General features: G+C 50.9%; 7 protein-coding genes across 7 annotated transcripts; 5 read left to right on the top strand and 2 right to left on the bottom strand.

Annotated features, from left to right (window-relative positions):
- Nucleotides 1-280: 280 nt before the first annotated feature.
- Nucleotides 281-1,981, top strand: P170DRAFT_390816 (glycoside hydrolase family 18 protein; the record flags this gene model as incomplete). The annotated part of the gene is made up of 6 exons (XM_024845919.1): nucleotides 281-439; nucleotides 492-866; nucleotides 919-978; nucleotides 1,030-1,099; nucleotides 1,161-1,696; nucleotides 1,750-1,981. The coding sequence occupies 6 exons, from the start codon at nucleotides 281-283 to the stop codon at nucleotides 1,855-1,857; spliced, it is 1,308 nt and encodes a 435-aa protein (XP_024701557.1). The 3' UTR covers nucleotides 1,858-1,981.
- A 609-nt stretch (nucleotides 1,982-2,590) lies between these two features.
- Nucleotides 2,591-3,883, bottom strand: P170DRAFT_479169 (inosine/uridine-preferring nucleoside hydrolase; the record flags this gene model as incomplete). Its single annotated transcript, XM_024853637.1, has 4 exons — nucleotides 2,591-2,858; nucleotides 2,922-3,208; nucleotides 3,305-3,668; nucleotides 3,726-3,883. 4 exons carry the CDS (start codon nucleotides 3,881-3,883, stop codon nucleotides 2,591-2,593), a joined length of 1,077 nt encoding a protein of 358 aa, XP_024701556.1.
- A 1,409-nt stretch (nucleotides 3,884-5,292) lies between these two features.
- On the top strand, nucleotides 5,293-12,816 carry P170DRAFT_467349 (type I polyketide synthase; the record flags this gene model as incomplete). The annotated part of the gene is made up of 8 exons (XM_024852478.1): nucleotides 5,293-5,734; nucleotides 5,788-5,905; nucleotides 5,981-6,070; nucleotides 6,120-6,139; nucleotides 6,188-6,582; nucleotides 6,636-6,759; nucleotides 6,812-11,366; nucleotides 11,418-12,816. The coding sequence occupies 8 exons, from the start codon at nucleotides 5,293-5,295 to the stop codon at nucleotides 12,763-12,765; spliced, it is 7,092 nt and encodes a 2,363-aa protein (XP_024701555.1). The 3' UTR covers nucleotides 12,766-12,816.
- A 538-nt stretch (nucleotides 12,817-13,354) lies between these two features.
- Nucleotides 13,355-14,680, top strand: P170DRAFT_415185 (NAD(P)-binding protein; the record flags this gene model as incomplete). Its single annotated transcript, XM_024847050.1, has 5 exons — nucleotides 13,355-13,627; nucleotides 13,729-13,897; nucleotides 13,983-14,161; nucleotides 14,215-14,314; nucleotides 14,379-14,680. 5 exons carry the CDS (start codon nucleotides 13,355-13,357, stop codon nucleotides 14,678-14,680), a joined length of 1,023 nt encoding a protein of 340 aa, XP_024701554.1.
- Nucleotides 14,681-14,947: 267 nt separating this feature from the next.
- P170DRAFT_512790 (Zn(II)2Cys6 transcription factor) lies at nucleotides 14,948-16,811 on the top strand. The gene is made up of 3 exons (XM_024855025.1): nucleotides 14,948-15,108; nucleotides 15,176-15,211; nucleotides 15,274-16,811. The coding sequence occupies exons 1-3, from the start codon at nucleotides 14,981-14,983 to the stop codon at nucleotides 16,712-16,714; spliced, it is 1,605 nt and encodes a 534-aa protein (XP_024701553.1). The 5' UTR covers nucleotides 14,948-14,980; the 3' UTR covers nucleotides 16,715-16,811.
- Nucleotides 16,812-16,874: 63 nt separating this feature from the next.
- On the bottom strand, nucleotides 16,875-19,028 carry P170DRAFT_458341 (amino acid permease). The gene is made up of 6 exons (XM_024851789.1): nucleotides 18,687-19,028; nucleotides 18,551-18,621; nucleotides 18,302-18,498; nucleotides 17,874-18,251; nucleotides 17,487-17,824; nucleotides 16,875-17,433 (listed from the first exon to the last, which is right to left on the bottom strand). The coding sequence occupies exons 1-6, from the start codon at nucleotides 18,828-18,830 to the stop codon at nucleotides 16,972-16,974; spliced, it is 1,590 nt and encodes a 529-aa protein (XP_024701552.1). The 5' UTR covers nucleotides 18,831-19,028; the 3' UTR covers nucleotides 16,875-16,971.
- Nucleotides 19,029-19,279: 251 nt separating this feature from the next.
- P170DRAFT_390808 (uncharacterized protein) lies at nucleotides 19,280-20,656 on the top strand. The gene is made up of 4 exons (XM_024845918.1): nucleotides 19,280-19,476; nucleotides 19,532-19,636; nucleotides 19,688-20,055; nucleotides 20,116-20,656. Exons 1-4 carry the CDS (start codon nucleotides 19,306-19,308, stop codon nucleotides 20,567-20,569), a joined length of 1,098 nt encoding a protein of 365 aa, XP_024701551.1. The 5' UTR covers nucleotides 19,280-19,305; the 3' UTR covers nucleotides 20,570-20,656.
- The last annotated feature ends 104 nt before the right edge of the window (nucleotides 20,657-20,760 follow it).

The following is a 20,760-nucleotide window of genomic DNA, read 5'->3' as shown; positions in this document are numbered from 1 at the left end:
GTCACCCGTGGGATCGGCACGGCGGCATGGCGCATTGCAGGCATCATGGTGGAATGAAACCCTGGGATATGCTCTGCTTGTATCTGAAGTTATCCATGCTACCTGACCATGTGAGGTCTCGACCAGAATTCTGGGGTACAATGCTACGACGAACTCAACGCTGGCTCATGCCATGGACGAGAACATAAAAGGAGGCGTTTTCTGCATCGGAATGCGTCTTTGTTTCTGAGAGAGTCTCAAGCCACAGTCAAATTCCGAACGGCAAACATCCTTGGTAACCATGCGCTTCACTACTCGTGTCTTATCCTTCCTTTCCCTCGGCCTTGCCTCAGTCTGGCTTGCCCAGTCTGCCGCTATTGACAAGCCCGCTCCTCGGGGCATGGACCTGGAAGCGCGCCAGGCATCCGGGTATCGCTCCGTGGTATACTTTGTGAACTGGGTCAGTATAGCCACGACACAGACACTATTGTATTTCTCACTGACCATAGTAGGCGATCTATGGTCGAGGCCATGATCCCCAGGACCTTCATATTGATGAGCTCACGCACGTCCTTTATGCATTCGCCAACGTGCGGCCCGAGAGTGGCGAGGTGTATCTCTCCGACAGCTATGCCGATCTGGAGAAGCATTATCCCGATGACTCATGGTCTGAAGATGGCAACAATGTCTACGGATGCGTCAAGCAGCTGTATCTTCTCAAGCAGAAGAACCGCAACCTGAAGGTGCTCCTGTCAATCGGAGGATGGACCTACTCTAAGAACTTTGCGCAGCCTGCTAGTACTGAAGCCGGTCGCAAGAAGTTCGCGGAAACGTCCGTCAAGCTGCTGCAGGACTTAGGATTTGACGGCTTGGATGTTGACTGGGAGGTGGGTATTTCACCTCCATTTTTGAACAAAGATTAACCAGTCATCCCGGCAGTATCCCGAAAATGACGACCAAGCGAGTGACTTTGTACTGCTTCTCAAGGAAGTGAGATCGGTATGTTACCTACCGACCGTATAGTTTCGCTAAATGTAACTAACCATTCAGGCCCTTGATGCATATAGCCAGGAACACGGAGATGGGAAGAAGTTCCTTCTCACAGTGGCTTCTCCAGCGGGTTCGTCCTCGCCCGAAATAATTACATAGACCCACTCACTGACACCCAACTTCCTTCCCAGGTCCTCAAAACTACGAAAAGCTGCATTTCGCCGAAATGAACGAACAGCTCGACTTCTGGAACCTGATGGCCTACGACTACGCGGGCAGTTTCTCCGACTTCACCGGCCACCAAGCGAACGGTTACAACGACACCTCGAACCCCAACAGCACACCCTTCAACACCCAACAGGCGGTCGACGCCTACATCGAGGGCGGTGTCCCCGCCGACCGAATCGTTCTCGGCATGCCCATCTACGGACGCGCGTTCGCTGGCACCGACGGCCTAGGTGAGACATTTAGCGGCGTCGGCGAGGGAAGCTGGGAGAACGGCATTTGGGACTACAAGGCGCTGCCGCAGAGTGGTGCGGAAGAGCATATCGATGAGGACCTCATCGCTAGCTACAGCTATGACTCTTCGAAGAAGCTCCTGATCAGCTACGACACGCCCAGAGTGGCTGAGCTGAAGTCTGAATACATCAAGTCCAAGGGTCTGGGAGGTGGTATGTGGTGGGAAAGCAGCGCTGATAAGACCGGCGACGAGAGTCTGATTACAACGGTACGTTCTTCCTCTCCCTGACTGTTTACATGAAGTATTGACAGCAGAACTAGGTAGTAAATGCACTCGGAGGGACTAGCGGACTCGAACAGGCTGAGAACGAGCTGGACTATCCTGCGTCGGAATATGATAACCTGCGCAATGGGATGGGATCGTCCTAGATGAGTGGTGTGGTGGTTGATGATTCTAGGATCACGCACGCGAGTCATTTGAGGCCATCTTCGGGTGGAATGAGTCTTGTTTATTGAACCAGTATCTACAATCTTTATGCAACGTATATTCTTTACCAGCACACCCCAATTTCACAAAAGGATAATCCCTAAGCCGGGATTCTCAGTGCCCAATCCAGCTAGTAGCCAGCTAGCTCGACGTGGCGGCCACTACCAGGCCGCATTGCCACTGCGGCGCCAATCAGCACACATCCCTACATTCCTCGTATCGTCGGCAGACCACCGGACTTATCTTAATTTGTCTTTGATCGACATGTCATCTGCTATATCTTCGGTCTGGCCGGGCTCGGGTGATCGTCTCCGAAGCTTGGAATAGGTCTCTGTAGCGTATCTGTCGATCATGTAGGAAGAACGGCTTATATCTGATCGGGAAGACTACTGAAAATATTTACTCATCGTTAGCAAAGCATACATCTAAGGAACATATTTTATTCTTCTGTTTTTTATTGTTTGATTGGCGAAATCAAAGTCCAGGAAAGACCGAGAAAAACAAAAGAACGAGCAAAAAAAGAAAAACTGAAAGCTCAAGACAAGGGAAAGGCAAACAGTCAAGTAACAAAGTGGTCAAGCAGAGAAGTAATCAAGTCCGCAATTAGGCAAGCAGAAGAGCATAAAATAGCAAACGTCAAAAGAGCAACGTCCAGACTATGGACCGAAGCAAAGACTAGACCAAGTTGGGCCGTTCTTTGGCATACAGGGCCGCACCCTGAACAAACAGGTCGTCAAGTCTGGCCGCTGCCGTCTCATTGGAGACCTTCAGCTTCAGGTAGGCCTGCTTGTAGTCTCCTTTAGCTTCGACCCAGACATTGATTCCGTCCAAGAAAACAGAATTCAGACCGTCTGTGCCTGCATATTCAAACATCTCACCGGGCCCTTCGATAGCATAGAGCATCGTCAGCGGGTCACAGGATTCTTGAGAACGGTTGTACCCACTATATCCTCACAGTCAGCTTAATATGAGCAGAGAGATGCACGTTAGAAAGGGACCAACTCACTTTTTCCACCAGTATGCTGTCATGACTGGATCGCCAAACCTGGCCTCAGTCGTCAGTCTGGCCCCGGAGAGGGCATGTCGACCTAGCTCAGAGCCTGAGAACACAATCTTGCTAGGCCAATTGCGGACGACATTGGCTGCGGCCCCTGGGTTGTAGAGAAAGTTGGACTCTTGACCGAAGGGGTATTGGCCTCCCATAATGACGAGCTCTTTGACCTTCCGTTTGACTAGATCGTATCCCAGAAGAGAAGAGTACGTATCCCCAGGGGAGTTGAGAAGGTCAGAAAGCTGCAGAGAAGGGTAATCGGTTAGCCATTCTGTTTTTCTCTTGAATTTCCAATGCTCTTCTTAGAGGCACATGAACGGAATATGGAGCCCACTTACATCATCGAGAAACCCAATGCTCACAATCGTGATGCCCTTGCGCTTTGCACGAGCCAAAACGCTACGGTACATGTCCAAGGATGGAGTGATGGGAACCCTATCATTGTTTTGGGAGGTTCGGGGGCTGTATCTCTGCCAACCCCACATCAACCTGGCCGCGAGATCTCCATCATCGACTTGAATCCTATGAAGAATCGTGAAGTTTTGGGCGCCTGGGTGAAGCCCAACGGGAACAGAGAGTTCACCATAGTAGCCCAAAATATTTTTAACTGCTAAGGCAGATGTTACCGAGGGGTAATTGACGTTGACTCCGAGTAGGTTGGCGTCTGGATGGGTACTAGCCAGCAGAAGAGCACCAGCGTCGCTATGATTCATATTAGCAGGGCTGGCAGATGAGTGATGAGGTAGGAGAAATGCTTACCCAGCGTCGCTGAAAAAGTTTGTGTCCACAATCAGACCTTCGTGGTAAGAGCTTTTCTCTAGGTACCACGCTCCAGCGAATGCAGCTAATGCAAAAGCAAGACAGCGAAGCGCTCCCAGCTCAAAGATCTCGTCAATGATTTCACGAAGCCATCTCATTGCTTCTGGATGAACAGTTGTACTGATGGATATTTTTGAATATAGAAGAGGGTGACAATCAATCAATCGAAACTTTCTTGACCTGATAGAGCCTACCTACTGAGGGAATATTCTGGCGAGATGGACGTTGGCTATGAAGCTATCCAGAGTCTCCTGAAAGAGTCATTGTTAAGTAGTCTCGTCGCGTGGTCACATAGTGGAAATTCCCAGTCGTTGTGCAAGTCCGAGTGCGATACCTTGGGAGCCTGCCGATTCATATCGGATATCTCCACAATTAGAGAGAATTGAGGGCTTAATATCACTCGCGCCGCCGTGTCTAAACATATCCTTATTTGGAAGTTGGAACATTGGCCCGAAAGTCCAGTTAAGTCTCATTTTCCATTGGAACAAGCTGGTTATTTCAGCTTTGCTTCATGCCGTCCACACGAAGGTCGTTTCAGCGGACCGTAGTCAACCATCGACGACTCTTATTTCAGGATTTGACCCCGACAGACCCATTGCTGTAGATACCTAGGCAACTTTAACGTTAGTCTACCTCTTCCCAACAGAAGGATTATTAATATAGAACCCTGAGATAGCATGTGTTTGATCGGAAGGCCAACCAAGCATGCTAAGGCATCACTCCTAAGACAAACGGCTGTATACTAGCTGCAAGGGATAGGTGGTGTCGGGCACCCCTGGCCGTAAACAGGTACCTCGAACTTTCATCCCGACGCTCATCTTAATTTCCCTAATAGAGAGCGATTAGAGAGTACACACTCCATCAATTACGCTCTCCATGGAATTACACACTCTCAAAGGGGAACCCACCTCATTAGCTAGTGTAGAAACACCTGCCGCGGGGTCGATGAGAAGAAAACGTAACTCCAACTTACGAAAGTTCTTGAGAGAAGTACCCCTTGATTGCAATGTGTTGGCAAGTCGTGAATGGACGTGGAACCAACATAGTAGACCGCCAATCTCGGCAGTCATGCAAGGGCGAGCTAAGACCACACATCCACGGCTTCAGGGATATTCCACAACCCTCTCAATTGGCCTACGATGGGAAGAACAAGCATTAGTAGCTTCCAGCCTTTCTCTATACCAGGCGCTAAGCCAGAGGGCGATCGAAAGCCAGAAAGGGCAGGTTCCGGCAACACACCTTGCATAAAACATTGACCCTTTCATGTTAGGGAAGGGCTCACTGTCAAATCACACTCGTGATTTCCACACGAATTCTCGGTGAGACTTCGCTGACAATGACGATCACTGCAGATTTGCGGACCAAATGGAGAAAGAACGACGGTGCTCCACGATAAGAAACGTGCGTAAAATCGTAGCATATGACCGCCCACCTTCCATCGACAGGGCGCATATGCTGACCACTTTTCCTTATCCTTACCCAACTCCGTGATGAGATTTGTTCCAAGATGGCGTTCACACCAGAAACATCAAATTCCACGGGAACTATGGAGTCGAATCGATTCATTCAAGAACCGATCGCGGTCGTGGGAATGGCCTGCAGGCTCCCAGGTCATAGCGATTCACCCCGGAGACTATGGGAATTCTTAATGCGAAACGGAGTGGCAGGAACGGACGTACCAGCTGGGAGGTTCAATTTAAATGGGTTCTACGATGGCTCAGATCGGCCTCACACGTTCCGATCACCAGGTGCCATGTTCATGGAAACGGTAAATCCGGCAGAGTTCGACGCTTCATTTTTCAACATACCTCCGCAAGAAGCGATTTCCATGGACCCACAACAGCGGATTTTACTGGAGGTCATTTATGAAGCACTCGAAGGGGCCGGTATACCTTTGGAATCACTGGCTGGAGAGAAATATGGGTGCTTTGTGGGAGCACACACAGGAGGTATGCTAGCCCTGGGTACGAATGAAAGCTTCGGATTATTCACATCCAGATAGATTACTGGGATGTCTTCGCGCGCGACCCAGATTCAAGACCTCCGAATGCTGGGATAGGCGGCTCAGCAACCATGCTGAGCAACCGAGTCAGCCACTTTTTGGACATCAAAGGCCCGAGGTATGTTGGTCCTGTCGATACGCAATAGCCACGAGCTAATCCTTTTAGTCTGCCAATCGACACCGCATGTTCCAGTTCGTTGGTTGCTCTAGACACAGCATGCAAGTCCTTACACATCGGCGAGATAAACGGGGCAATCGTAGCGGCATCCGGGTTGATCTTGAAGTAAGCAAACCCAGATATTTCTTGTAATTGACAATACTAACCCCGATAGCCCTGACTATGGATGCGACGGTATTTGAGTCACCATCCCCTCTTCTCGTGCATGCTAACTCGGCCCAGCTGGATCAATCAAGAGCACCCACTCCCCGACCGGACGATGTCACACGTTTGACGCCAAAGCAGACGGCTACATCAAGGCCGAAGGCGTCAATGTTGTCATCTTAAAACGCCTCGACGATGCCATTCAAGACAGAGACCCAATCCGCGCCGTGATCCGAGGATCGGCTAATAATCACAACGGCCGTACGGCTGGTATTGCCTCCCCAAATGCTGACATTCAGGCTGCCGCCGTGCGCCAGGCATACGCTAATGCCAATATCACCGATTATTCTCTAACCGCATATTTGGAGTGTCATGGAACTGGGACCATGGCCGGGGACCCTGTGGAGACGACAGGAATTGCGTCGGTCTTTGCTTCGTCACGGACCATCGATAAACCGCTTCGTATTGGATCAGTATAAAAGCCAATCGAGCTTTTATACGGACGACTGGCTAACACTTGGTGCAGATAAAAAGCAACATTGGACATAGTGAGTCCGCCGCGGGCTTGTCCGGAATGATGAAGGGAATTATGATCATCGAGACAGGGTTAATTCCTGGAAATCCCACATTTGTGACACCAAACCCTGAAAGTGCGTTGTTCACTCTCCCGACTAGAACTTTCACTTTGCTAACTCCGAACAGTTGATTTCCATGGCTTGAAACTCGATGTTCGGCAAGAACTCACGCCTTTTCCAGATATGCCGTTCCGCCGGGTAGGCGTCAATTGCTTTGGATTCGGAGGATCAAATGCGCACGTTATACTAGATGAACCGAATGCGCTAGTCTCGGATTATACTCCAGCATATGTCAGCTCATACCGGTCGCCAGGAGCGGCCGCAGACCAGTGCTCAAGCTCGACAAATTTGCGACCGTACCTTCTATGCTTCTCCGCAAACAAAGAAGGGTCACTCCGAGATTCGATCGACAAACTGACGCAACATGTGCGCGACCCCGAAATCAATATCAACCCTCGCGATCTGGCCTATACAATGGGTGTCCGCAGAAGCCATTTGTTCCATCGGGGCTACTTGATAACAAATCATTTGGGCGACTTGGATGCCACAATGGCGGTCTGCGGAAAGAAGAGTATCCACCCTCCAAGGATCGGATTCGTGTTCACGGGGCAGGGCGCTCAATGGCCAGAGATGGGGCAAAGTTTGCTCGCATCATTCCAGCCGGCAAGAGACACCATCGATCACCTCGACTCAATTCTCCAGCGTTTGCCAGATCCGCCTAACTGGACAATATTGGACGAATTGACATCCCCTCGTGATCCCCAGCATACAAGACAGCCAGAATTCAGTCAGCCTCTTGTCACTGCACTACAGTTAGCTCTTCTGGCTGTGTTAAAAAATTGGGGTCTTTCACCACAGAGTGTTGTGGGCCATTCATCGGGTGAAATAGCAGCGTCATGCGCAGCTGGATACATCTCCGATGAGGAGGCCATCATTCTTGCATACCATCGTGGGAAGGCTTGCCAGGGCACACGCCACCAAAGCGATATCGGGCTGGGAATGCTAGCAGTAGGTCTTGGCGCTGAAGATGTTCAGGAACATCTCGACGAATGCAACGAAGTTCAAATTGCATGTTTCAACAGTCCCACGAGTGTGACTCTCTCTGGCCCAGCCGCTGCATTAGAGAGCCTGAAGAATCGACTTACAGAGAACGGCGCATTCGCACGAATGCTGCAGGTAGACCAGGCTTATCATTCCAAGTACATGGAGAATGTCGGAGAGAAATACGAAAACGCCGTGAGCAAAGACCTTCCTCGACTATCCGCATCGCTCTGTATTTCCAGTCCCGTTCGTATGTTCTCGTCAGTATCTGGACACGAACAGACGGAATCACCGGATGTCGAGTATTGGCGGACAAATATGGTGTCGCCGGTGCGGTTCGACGATGCTGTTCGCGAGATGCTGACATCGAAAGAATCCCCAAATTATCTAATTGAACTTGGTCCTAGTGGTGCTCTAAAGGGACCTCTCGCGCAAATCCAAAACAGTTTAGGCGGTTCTCCAAAAGCCAAGTACCTTTCAGCGCTGCATCGAGGACCAGAATCCATCAATTCCACCCTTGCAGTCGCTGGTGAACTATTTTTAGCAGGAGCTCCAATATCAATGCAACTGGTCAACGAAGATCAGCAACCGGCCTATCCGCGGATCGTGACTGACTTGCCAGGATACAGCTGGGACCACTCGACCAAATACTGGTTCGAATCGACATCCAGTAAGGACTGGCGGTTCAAACCATTTGTTCACCACGACCTTCTCGGTAGTAAAATCATTGGGACATCTTGGCGCAATCCAACATTCAAGAAGACACTGAACCTAGCACACTTACCATGGTTGCGAGATCATCAGATTGGATCAGATGTCATCTTTCCCGGGTCTGGATACATTGCAATGGCCGTGGAGGCATTATACCAAGTCACCTGCATCCGCCAACCAGACACTGCCGTGTCATCATCAAATCAGTTGGGGTACCGTTTACGCAATGTCCGTTTTGATATGGCTCTGATCCTGGAAGACGGTATTGAGCCGGACGTCTACCTCACTATGAGTCCATTCGGAGGTTCGGAAGACACCTGGTATGAATTCACGGTCTTCTCGACAAGGCAGGATATCACGACACATCATTCAAGCGGGATAATTCGAGTCCAGGACACTGTTGTCGACCCGGCACCCGAGAAAGACATCGCACCTCTAGAGCACGCGCTACAGGGCCATTCGTGGACCAAGGCTTTTGCAGAAATCGGCTTCAACTATGGTCCAGCGTTCCATCTGCTCCGGGAAGTGGAGACCCGCGCTGGTCATAGGAAAGGCCGATGTACCATTACATTAGCTGATCCTTCTTCAGATCAAGCCCACTCATCCTATCCTTTCCATCCTGCCGCGCTAGATGGGGTTCTCCGAGCTACTGCCCCAGTATCTGTGGCAGGAATGCGCAGAGCAGTTCGTGAAACCTTGATCCCAGCCATGATCGATGATTTCATTATCAATCCTAATTCCAGCCGCCCCGACGTCGGTATGGCGGTATCCTCGAGCTATTATTCCGGTCGAGGAAGGTATGACGCAGCCAAGAGCTATCTCGGCGACACTTCTGTGTATGATCCAGCCACAGGAGAACTGCTCATTCGGATGACGAAGCTGGCCAGTCACAAGGTTGATCTAGGGACTGACCCATTAGCGCCACACACGCTGACCCATGAAGTTTGGAAGCCGGACATCGCCACGCTGACCACACAATCTCTTCGTATACTGAGCAACCAATATGCGGACATCGTTTCAGGGATCCTGGAATTAGCTTTGCATAAAAAGCCCGATCTAAATGTCCTTGAAATCGACTTAGACACGGGAGACCTAAACAGCCCGTGGTTGGACTGGCAGCAACAAACTGAACGCCAGTCCGGGCGAAATTACCGCTTCATGGCACTTGATCCAGTTAGCATCACTGATATCCGAAGCCAATATGACAGCTTTTCGGATTTTTCGGTCGATTTAATGGATCCTGAAAGCAGCCGACTGGGGCTTCAAGGGGAAGAAAAGTTCGACCTCATAATTTTGAAATGTGTCTCACCTTTGCCGGACAAGATGATATCGGTCCTGGCGGCCATAAATACCTTGCTATCCGCAGAAGGTCGTTTACTAGCTATTGACTTCTCAGCCACCGGGCGTCAAATTAGTCCCAAACGCTCGTTGGAGGGCAATTTGGATAGACCCAAATTTTCCCAGGTTATTACCATACCTGAAAAGAGCAGAAACATATTCTTGTGTTCGCCGCATTTAGAACAGGAACCTGAGATACCGGGAGCTAGCATGTATGCTGTTTCCTTTGAGGAAGGCTATCATTTTCCCGCCGTGTTACGAAGCCATCTCCACAAAGCAGGGTGGCAAGTCCACGAGCGTCGATGTCTATCTGAGGATATCCCAGAGAGAGCTACTGTCCTCGTCACAGATGAGGTATTCTCTTCCGTCTTCACAAACATTTCGGAACTGCAGTGGGATTACCTTCGGCGCCTGGTGACCAGCGGCTGCAAGGTACTTTGGGTGACACAGGGGTCTCAACTCACAGTGTGTCAACCAGACAATGCTCTTGCGGTCGGGCTTTTCCGTTCCGTTCGTTCTGAAGACCCGAGCGCAACAATCATGACACTCGACGTGGGTTCCAGCGACCCTGAGCAGGCAGCGCCGCATATTCTAGAGGTTTTGAGGCAGATGGAGCGACCGCATGCCCGATGGATAACTGACAGTGAATATGCGGAGCGAGATGGGGTTCTCCATGTCCCACGGATTGTTCCTTACAAGAAACTAGAGTCTGAGGTAAACGCACACATCCGGAAACCAACCACGCAACCTTTATCCCAAAACCATGCAATCGTACAGCTCAGAGCTGAGCGGGTTGGTACCCTGGATGGGCTGCAGTTTGTCGAGATTCCCACTACGCCTCCTCCCCAGGGACATGTTGAAATTGAAATATGCGCCGCGGGCCTCAATTTCAAGGATGTAGCTGTCACCATGGGGATAGTTCCAGAGAACGAACACCTACTAGGACTAGAAGGGGCCGGTGTCATTTGTGGCACTGGAGCGGGCGTTTCAAAAGATTTATCACCAGGCACGCGCGTTGTCTTCATGGCAAAGGGGTCTCTCGCCAACCGCATCCAAGTGCCCGCAGAATTCGTGCTTCCGATTCCTAATGCCTTGTCGCATCAAAATGCAGCGACAATGCCTGTGGTATTCTGTACGGCTCTTTTCGCCATATTTGACATCGGCAATCTCCAACCGGGACAGACAGTGCTCATCCATTCAGCTGCAGGAGGTGTCGGGATGGCTTGTATCCAACTAGCTCAATACATCGGAGCAGATATCTATGTGACAGTAGGAACGGAGCAGAAACGTCGCTGTCTCCACGAGAAGTTCGGCATTCCGTACGATCGCATGTTCTCATCACGATCCGCAGATTTCGCATCCGATATCACCAAGGCAACCCAGGGGCAGGGCATCGATGTTATTGTCAACTCACTGACAGGCGACTTGCTGGACGCAACCTGGCGTATCTGTGCCGACGGCGGAACAATGGTGGAAATTGGAAAGCGAGATATTGTGGAACGCAATTATCTCGCGATGGATCCATTCGACCGGGGGTGCTCATACCGTGCTATCGACCTATCGCACCCTAAATTGTTACTTAAACTGCCCAGGTGAGTTCAACGGACAACAGCTCGCGGCACCAGCTAATGGAAGGACTTAAGTCTTCTCAAACGGATTTTCGATCTTCAAGCGAATGGATACATCTCTCCCATTACCCCAATTACCACATTCCCGATGGACCAGATTCCTGAGGCATTTGCGTATCTCCGCAGCGGCCGCCACATTGGCAAAGTCGTTATCTGTGACCAACCTGGGCAAGGCTCCGAGGTTTCCATACGCCCAATGCAGTGCGATCTCGCTCTTACCGAGAATCTAGCATATCTGATGGTCGGGGGACTCAAGGGTCTTTGCGGCAGTCTTGCGCAGCACTTGGCAGAAAGAGGAGCTCGACACCTCGTCGTGATGTCTCGTAGTGGATACGCCGATCCGCGCTCACAGAGAGTAATTACCAACTGTCGTTCACTCGGGTGCGAGGTTCATTTCTGTCGTGGGGACGTCCTGCGGGTCCTAGATGTGCGACGAGCCTTCATGAAGGCGCCGGTGCCAATTGGCGGCATTATTCAAGGCGTCATGCTTCTCCGCGACCGACCCTATGAGACAATGACAGTGGATGAATACCACCAAAGCATCGAAGGAAAACTACAAGGAACCTGGAATTTGCACCACGTCTCCATGGAGCGGGGCCTTCCCTTGGATTTCTTCCTCATGCTGTCCAGTATTTCAAGCGTGGTTGGCAGTCCCGGCCAGGCAAACTATGCTGCCGCCAATAGCTTCCTCGACTCGTTTGCTACGTACCGTCGGTCGATGGGACTAGTCGCCCAGACAATTAACCTCGGGGTGATCGAAGATGTGGGCGTCGTTGCTGAATCCGATGCACTGACCAAGCGCCATCAGAAATCAGTGGAGTTGACAAATATCCCCGAGGCCATTCTGCACGACATGGTGGATTGTTCGCTTCGCCAGCAGCTCATGTTCAAAGCGTCACCATCGGGTGCTGAAACTCCGAGCCGGTTAATAACAGGCCTCACGGTACCACAAGATCCGAAACACTCAGCTCTGCGATTCGATCTGCGCTTCCGTGGATTGTTCGTGGCGCGGGCAAGTGCATTTGAGTCCGCGACGGCAGCAAATGAAAGCGACCCCGTTGGCAGTGCAGTATATTCGTTCCATGGGCTCGTTCGGGCTGGTGCGTCTGTTGACGAGCTTCTCGAACCATGTGTGCAGGTCCTGGCGGCTCGGCTAGGTCAAATGCTCCGATGGAACGACGGGCAGCAAATTGAGCCGGAGCGACCGCTGTCAGTCTACGGGCTAGACTCGCTGTCCACGGTGGAGCTGCGAAATTGGATCAAAGCCGAATTGGGGGCCGAACTGACCACGTTCGATATTGTCCACGCAAATAGTTTGATCATGCTAGCAGAAAGATTAGTCAATAAGGTGCGACGAGAATGAGAAGGATTAAGGATTCCGATGGAAATTGTGTTGGTGATGAATGGATTGATGGTTGGCGAAGGAGCGAGCGAGAAAGAAAAAAAGAAAAACAAACCAACGCGGAAGGCGCGACTTCGGGCCCGAGTTTCTGGCCTTAGGTGTCAACCGTGTCCTCAGGCAGCGGTTTCGCCTCCCTTGTCATAGCTATCATGTTAATGACGCCAAATACACATCAACCATTGTCGTATCTCTCTTTCCATGGCTTTCCCAACAGCCTTCGTCGTTCCACCATAGCCTAATATCTTTTTTTAGGCATCTACTTTCTCGGTCTGGCTAACATTCAACAAGCAATTCTTTGTCCTGCTGACCACGGGATGTATAGTATCCTAAACCCGGACTCCACCCCATCAGTTGGCAGACCATGGTTCGTCCCCTCGTTCGTTCTTCGTTCGTTTATCACTAAGGTCTAAAATACTTCCGAGATCCGTGCCGCCGTGGTAGTCTACCAAAATAGGTATCCTACCGTATCTTGTAAAGATATATAAAGGTGTACGTGCTCCCTTTCCCACTTAAAAAAAGCAACTCAGGCCAACACATTGAACAGTACACGATGTCATTACCTCACCTTCAACCGACCATTCCACTCGGCTCCTGGATCCTCGTCACCGGCGCCAATGGGTTCATAGCTTCTCACATCATCAACCTGCTCTTATCAAGCGGATACAGAGTACGAGGGACCGTACGTGAGCCGAAACCATGGCTAGACGAATTCTTCGCCGACAGGCATGGTCAAGACAAGTACCAGTCCGTCGTGGTGCCCGGCTTAGAAGTTGACGGTGCCTTGGATGAGTACCTAGGAGATGTACGGGGCGTGCTGCACGTGGTAAGACCCTTTCTTTAGCTCGTGCAACGAACATGGGGTGGATCAAACTATCCACTACGGAGAATGAGGCTGTATACTAGGGGCTGATCGCTGGTATCTAGGCATCCGACATATCCTATAATCCTGACCCACAGGTCGTGATCCCAAAAGTTCTCGCGGCAACTTTGAACACCCTGAAAGCGGCCGCTAAAGCTCATGGTGTGAAACGAGTTGTGTTGACCTCTTCTGTTGTGGCTGCTTTTCCCAATTCAGTGGATGGAACGAACAGTAGTGATAACATTGTGGATGTTGGTAAGTCTCTTGAACTTATTCCATTTCCTTACACTATGTCGGTGAGCAACGGATTAACTTTCAGTCCTAGATACCTGGAACGACGCGGCTGTCAAAGCAGCATGGGACCCCAACACCCCCGACGCTATCAAGTCCGCGGTGACATACGCTGCTTCAAAGGTTGTGGCAGAGCAAGCTGCCTGGAAATGGGTGGAAGAAAACAAGCCCCGTTTTCAGCTCAACACTATCTTAACGAACTTCAACGTAAGCTAGAGCGTTCAACATCCAATACTTAACGCATCTAACGAGATTCGCAGTTTGGATCCACCTACCTTCCTCAGCTGAGACGGTCGTCCATGCGACTTACGCAGAACCTCCTGCAAGGTGACGATCTGGTGATGAAGCTGATTCCCCGTCGTATGTTGTGGCCCGGTTAATTATTCCCGATCAAGTTTCGTCTCGCTAATACACCGGACCATAGAATGGCGTGTCGACGTCGACGACACTGCTCGCCTGCACGCTATCGCTGTACTGCATCCTGGGGTTGTATCGGAACGAGTCTTCGCAGCCTCAGAGCCGTTCAGTTGGGCTCGGGTCGTTGAGATCCTGCGCCGTCTCCGACCGCAGAACAAATCGATTCCCGATGCACCTGAAGAGGCTGAAAAGATCTTCTATGTAGTGCCGTCCCAGCGAGCAGAGGACTTGATCAAGGAATTTTACGGAAGACCAGGTTGGACCACTCTGGAGGAGTCTCTAGAAGCCGGGATCGAAGGCCTGGAATAGATCAAAGGGAAAGCAGCCCGATGGGATGTCAAATAGGGGTGCAATAAAAGCTCGACCAACCAGAATGTACAGAGTTCATAGACCGGCGATTTAGTGCGTCTTGGCTGGCAGATCGTTCGAAGGAATGAACGAGCAGACCTATGAGGCTTCTGGAGGTGGGTCTCCCAGAGGGATCGAAGATCGGCCGACCGCTCTTTCGCTCGCTCGTTTATGCCTCGTTCATGCCAGCCCGGACACCGTACTCCGTATCCAACCCTCCTCCATATTCCGCAACTGGCCACTCCATCATAAACTTGTGATATGAAAAGCGGACCATCTGAGATGACGGATATAGTCTATATCGAGAACCTCTCGGAGCTACCGAAGTCCATCAAGGTGCGCCAGAAACGTTGGGCGCCCAAAACCACCACTGGTTGTCGCACATGTCGGTAAGACGACCTGCTCCATGCTCGATTCTATCTCGCACGCATTAATGGCTGACAATCACCATTAAAGCATACGGAAGATCAAATGTGACGAAGAGAAACCATGGTGGGTCCCTGCAGCCGATATGCAGCTTGAGCCAAGTGACTGAGTCGGATGCGAGCACCTAGTTGTCGTCGATGCATGTCGACAGGTCGCAAATGCGATGGGTACAGGGATCCCAAGGCAGTGACACAAGCGCTGATCCAGGGGAACCCTTCAACATCGAGCCTTTTGCCGGGTGATGCGCAGGAGAGAAGTAATTTCCACTACTTCTACACAGTTACCATCGGAGACCTATCCGGCTATTTCGACACGGGATTCTGGTCAAGACAGATTCTAAGGATCTCACACTCGTACCCGGCCCTGTGGCATGGGATGAACGCGTTGGCCTGCATCCACCGGGAGTACGTCACCGAGGCTTCCGCTCCCAAGGCCATAGATCCTCCCCGGGTTCAGTTTGCCCTGAAACAATTCAACCATGCTATCCAGTCCCTGCGTGGACTCCTCTCGGGGCTCTGTTCCACACTATTGGATCAGTTGGTGGTATTGACTACCTGCATCCTCTTCACCTGCATTTGCAGCCTCCAGGGCCACAAGATCCAAGCTTTCGTGCATATCAATAACGGCCTCAAGCTTCTCCACCAATGGAAGCTGGGCTCGCTCAACCGCAGCCCGAGCTCGGAGGTGGAAAATGCCGCGGAAATGCTCCTGATCATGTTCACCCGGCTCGATAGCCAAGTTCGTCCATACGTTGCGTCTACACAATCGCTTGTGGCATGGACGGACGTCGAAATCGACCGACCGGTACTCTATCGACCTTTCAAATCTCTGCTTGAAGCTGAGGTATGTCTAGAGATGCTATATAATGGGGTGATACGGCTTGTCATGCACAAGGTCTACGCCTCGCCAACGCCGACCGCTGAGACTCTCGACAAGAAACGAAGATATCTTCAACAATTCGCGGAATGGAATCGACGGATAGCCGCCTACTTAGCAGAAAAAGAAGTCCCGGTACAGGCTTTAGACAGCCTTTTCATTCGATACAAGTTTGGCGTCGTTTTTCTCTCGGCAGATTTCTCGAAAGGCGAGCTGGCGCACGACGATCTGCTGTATCAGTTTATGGAATTGTTGAACATTGCAGACCGAATCTTGAAGCGATCTGGTACCACTCCGTCCGACAAGATCCCACACCCGTCCTTTCGCTTGGCTACGTCCGTAGTCGAGCCATTGTACTGGGTAGGAGTAAAATGCCGGGAGCCAACGGTGCGTCGAGAAGCTGCGCGACTTCTGCAACAGTTTCCCCGGCGAGAGGGCATCTGCGAGACGATCTTAGCCGTGCAGGCACTGAATAAGTTGATCGAACTTGAGGAAGGAGGCTGTCCGACAGCCTGTAATGCACCAAACAAGAAAGAGTTGTGCACAACTGGTCGGTGGATATGCGAGAAACATCGGGTTGTCAGTTCTGAGTTCATCCTGCTCGGCGACCGACAGGTGTGGATAGTGCTGAAGACAATGGATGACCACATCCTGTCTCGGCCCGGGACATGTCTCCTATCATCCTGCTGTTGACTACCCCGTGAAGAAATCATTGCTTCCTTTTTTCGCACTTCCCTTTCTTATACATATTCGTTGTATGTGCATATGGTTCTATTCTAAATAGAATTCGGGCGCGTTATGCTGCCGCAAACACAGGAGAAGCCATCCCCTCCCCTACCCAACAGCTTTCTGGCGTCAAAGCAACTTTAAATTAATGTGTATCCAAGTATCTAAACAAGCCTATTCATCATTCATACTTACCAACTTTTTCAAAACTGTGCCCAAACATCTTACCTCAGTTGCAACTCCCCACCCTCAACCACTAACCGAACAACATCCTTATTCAACCCCGGCCAGTATCTCCGGCCTCTGAGGAACCAATATACAAACGCAAATAATGTGGTTCCCGCAAATATCGGAAGAGCGTAGTTCATATTCTCGCCTGTAACAGGCCGATACGAAGGAAAGCATAGCCAAACCGTCACGTAGGCGGTGTATAGCAAAGCAAATATGTTGACGGGCAGTCCCCATCGGCCCATGTTCCAATTGCCCAAAGGCACACTGTCGTTGCGAAACCGATTTAAAACCATGCAGCCGATGGCGATGAAGTACGACACAAAGAGTCCGATCGATGACAGGGCGACGAAAGCTCCGAAGGCGGCGGAACTGGGGATGTTGAGACAGGCCAGGATCATCACAATCACCACGGGGAGCCAGACCGCGCGAACGGGTACGTTGTGCCTGCGATCGACCTGTTTCATGTCAGCATCCCATACAACATCCCAAGGATCCATTGAAATCGCACATAAGAAAACCACCGAGGCAGAGCACCGTCACGGGCCCATGCCCAGGTCAGCCGGGATACCGACGCAATACTGGCCAGGTTCACGGACAACGAGATGACCAGAAGGCCACAAACCATAGCCGTGGAAGCTTTCACCGATCCCGTCGCGTGCTGGCAGATTTCGATAATAGGGAAACTAGCCTCGACAGCCGCATCGATAGGACCCATGGTGAAAAGAATGCAAATGACGATCGAGTAGGCCAGCACAGCATTGGTCGCCACCGTCCAGAACATAGATCGCGGCACTGCCTGTCGTGCTCGGCGAACTTCCTCGCTCATATGCACAGCTCCGTCAAACCCTACGACGGTTAGCACGCGTAAATAGAGGCACACGAGACAGAGACTTACCGACAAATCCCCAAGTCGGTGTCAATAGGCCAATATTCCACGAGATAAAACTGTCTGTCCAACCGGAGGAAGAGTCCGTTGTCAAAAACACGTAGTCGGCGGTGTGTCGTGGGGCCAGCGCAGCAAAGACCACCAGGAAAATAATGAACATGATAATGTGAAGCACTCCGGCCAGGAGTTCAATCCAAGGAATCAGCCAGAACGTGTACATGTTCATCAAGGCCTCCACTACCAGCATAGCAAACATTATGAGTGTCAAGTGCCATCGCTTGGCCTCATACTCGGGATAGTTGACAATGGCCAGCCCTTGAATCATTGTAGCTGTCGTATTAGCGACACCAGCTAGCAACGATACCCACGCGAACCATGTGATCCATCCTAGGTCCTATGTCAGCCGTCGGAAATTTGGTACTCGAGGGTGATCGTACCCTGCATCCATGTTATAAACTTCCGCTGGTTTGGTGGTGCAAGGTGATGTGTCCAGTGATATTGTGCCCCGGCGATGGGTTGCATCGAGGCCATCTCTGCCAGGGAAGCGGACTGGGCCATAGCCCCAAAGATCACTATCACCACTCCCCAGGCTAACGCTTCAGGACCGCCATTTGTAAGCACGGCATTCAAATTGCTGGTGGCTGATTAGCCGGTCGGGATATCATAAAAATCGCATCGTCGCCTACAGAGCCTGACTCTCCCAGCTTGACATAAACGTGAGCGAGAAGAAAAATATTTGGGTGAAACTGAACAGTCGCTGCGTTGATTTCATTCAGACCATTGCCTTTTATTTCTCCTGAGAAAATGGGTAAAATAGAATACCTTGATTTGTGTCTGCTCAACCACCTCCTGCTTGACATTGCGTGCTTCGGTCGCAGGAGCTGGACGCTCCCTGCGGCCTGGCGATTCACTGATCGAAGACTCGGGGTCTTTTCCCGGATGTGACGTCAATTCGTGTTGCTCCATTCTGAAAGTTCCTGTTGGCGAGCAGAATGCGAACAGAATCCAGCTCAGCTCCGATGAGGAGTGGCGTGAAGATGAGATGAATGTGGACAGCAGCAGAGGAGAAAAAAGATCCACGAAAACCGTTGAAATATTCCGAGACGGGAGGGGAAGTTTCACGAAAGCAAGTGGCAGGGATTAGAAGAAAAATGTAACATTCCAGCCCTAACTTATCCTTGCATCCTCCGTGCGCCAAGGAAGAGACTACTCATCCTGGCCAACGCCAGACTCCATGATTTGGTGGCGTTTCAACACCGCTGGGATCGGGAACAAGCCAAGGGCGGCTTGAAATTAAATTGTTGTTCTCGTTCGTACTTTTGTCGACTTAGTGCCTTGTGGATATAACGCCAGCCTTGCCGGCGATGACTGGCCATGGTCATTCAACAATGGCACATAAAGTCCCGGCATCGCCATGGGAGATGTATCTCATTGGGAGAAGATGCTTCCTCCCCTTCTTCCAGTGACTGACGATGACCATGGTGCTTGGGTCGTTGTTGTCGCCACAATCTTGGTGATTCTGGTTTTTGGGGTGACAACTATCACTCTCATTTCCCGGCTCCGCATTCTTCGCAAATTTTCCTGGAGCGACGCTTTTCTCCTGGCAGGAACAGTAAACCGGTCCCTTTGACATCTTCATACGCGTCTACTAACGATCTCTTTGATAGCTTTTTTATCTTCCCCAAACGGTGTGTGTCAATATCGCCAGCAGGAACGGCCTTGGGCGCCATAGAGATACTATAGACGATGAGTCTTTTGGGGCATACAGTAAAGTCAGCTATGGTTTTTCCATTCATGACTACAGGCGGACTGACCTTTTCGAGTCTCTATATGCTAGCCAAATCCTGTCTGTCGTCGTGCTCGCTTGTTCCAAAGCTGCCGTTACACTCCTGGTGGTATCCATCGAACCTTTCGCCGCTGTGCTCCTCGCCTGCAAGGTCGTCCTAGGACTGACGAGTGCCTGGGTGGTGGTTGGGGTTGTTACATTGGCAGCCCAGTGCGAGAAGACAGATTCATGGGTCATTGACTCGGGTAATTGTGTCAACCAGGAGGCTCTTTATCTGGCTCTTGGGATCTGGCATATTCTATTAGATCTTGGCGTCATTGCACTGCCGATTGCCCTGGTGTGGAGGGTGCAGATGATCGGATGGAAGCGACGTCAGATTTCGGCACTCTTTGCACTCCGTTTATGGTGAGATATCGTGACCCGATGAGTTGGGGCAACATTTAAGAGCTGACGAGAAAAGTATAGTGTGCCTCTCATCTCAATCGTCGGTCTGTTGTCGCTTAGCCCCTACTTTCATTCAATCCCGACAGATCTGCCATGGAATGCGGTCATGCCAGCGATCTGGCTGCAATTGATACAGAGCTCATCAATCGTCTGTACCTGCATACCAAGTCTCAAACGGGTGTTCGCTGACCTGCAAACTGGAATGATGGCTGGAACTATTTCAGAATTCTTCGAGCTTTCTGTCTCTGGTGGCCAGTACGATACAACGGATGGCTCTAGAACAAGGGGGAACCGGGGCAGAAGAAGCCCTTATACGATAGGATCAGAAGTCCCCTCTGTTGGCGACAACGAAGTAAGAAACAGTGATGCACCACGGAATGAGTCCAGCCGTACATTGCTTGGGCGCGGACAAAGGCGAGGGTCTCAAGATTCTTCGAGTGGCCACGGCCTAATGCTATCCCACGATGACGGATGAATCTCAACCCCCGATATGGCTGCAACGCCGTAGGACCCATAATTTTGCATTTTCTTTCTTCCTGGGTGCTATACTTTTCTTCTGTCACTTTTCTGCTTTTAAACGATAGATTCTCAAATGACAACATGCCATTTCTTAGAAAAAGTAACCGCTACCAATTATTTTCCTTGGTATCGAGAGCCTGCGCCAAT

This window comes from Aspergillus steynii (genome assembly GCF_002849105.1).
Source record: "Aspergillus steynii IBT 23096 chromosome Unknown P170scaffold_7, whole genome shotgun sequence".
NCBI lineage: Eukaryota > Fungi > Ascomycota > Eurotiomycetes > Eurotiales > Aspergillaceae > Aspergillus > Aspergillus steynii.
The sequence above is the reverse complement of the archived record's forward strand: the minus strand, read 5'-3'. Positions and strand labels throughout refer to the sequence as shown.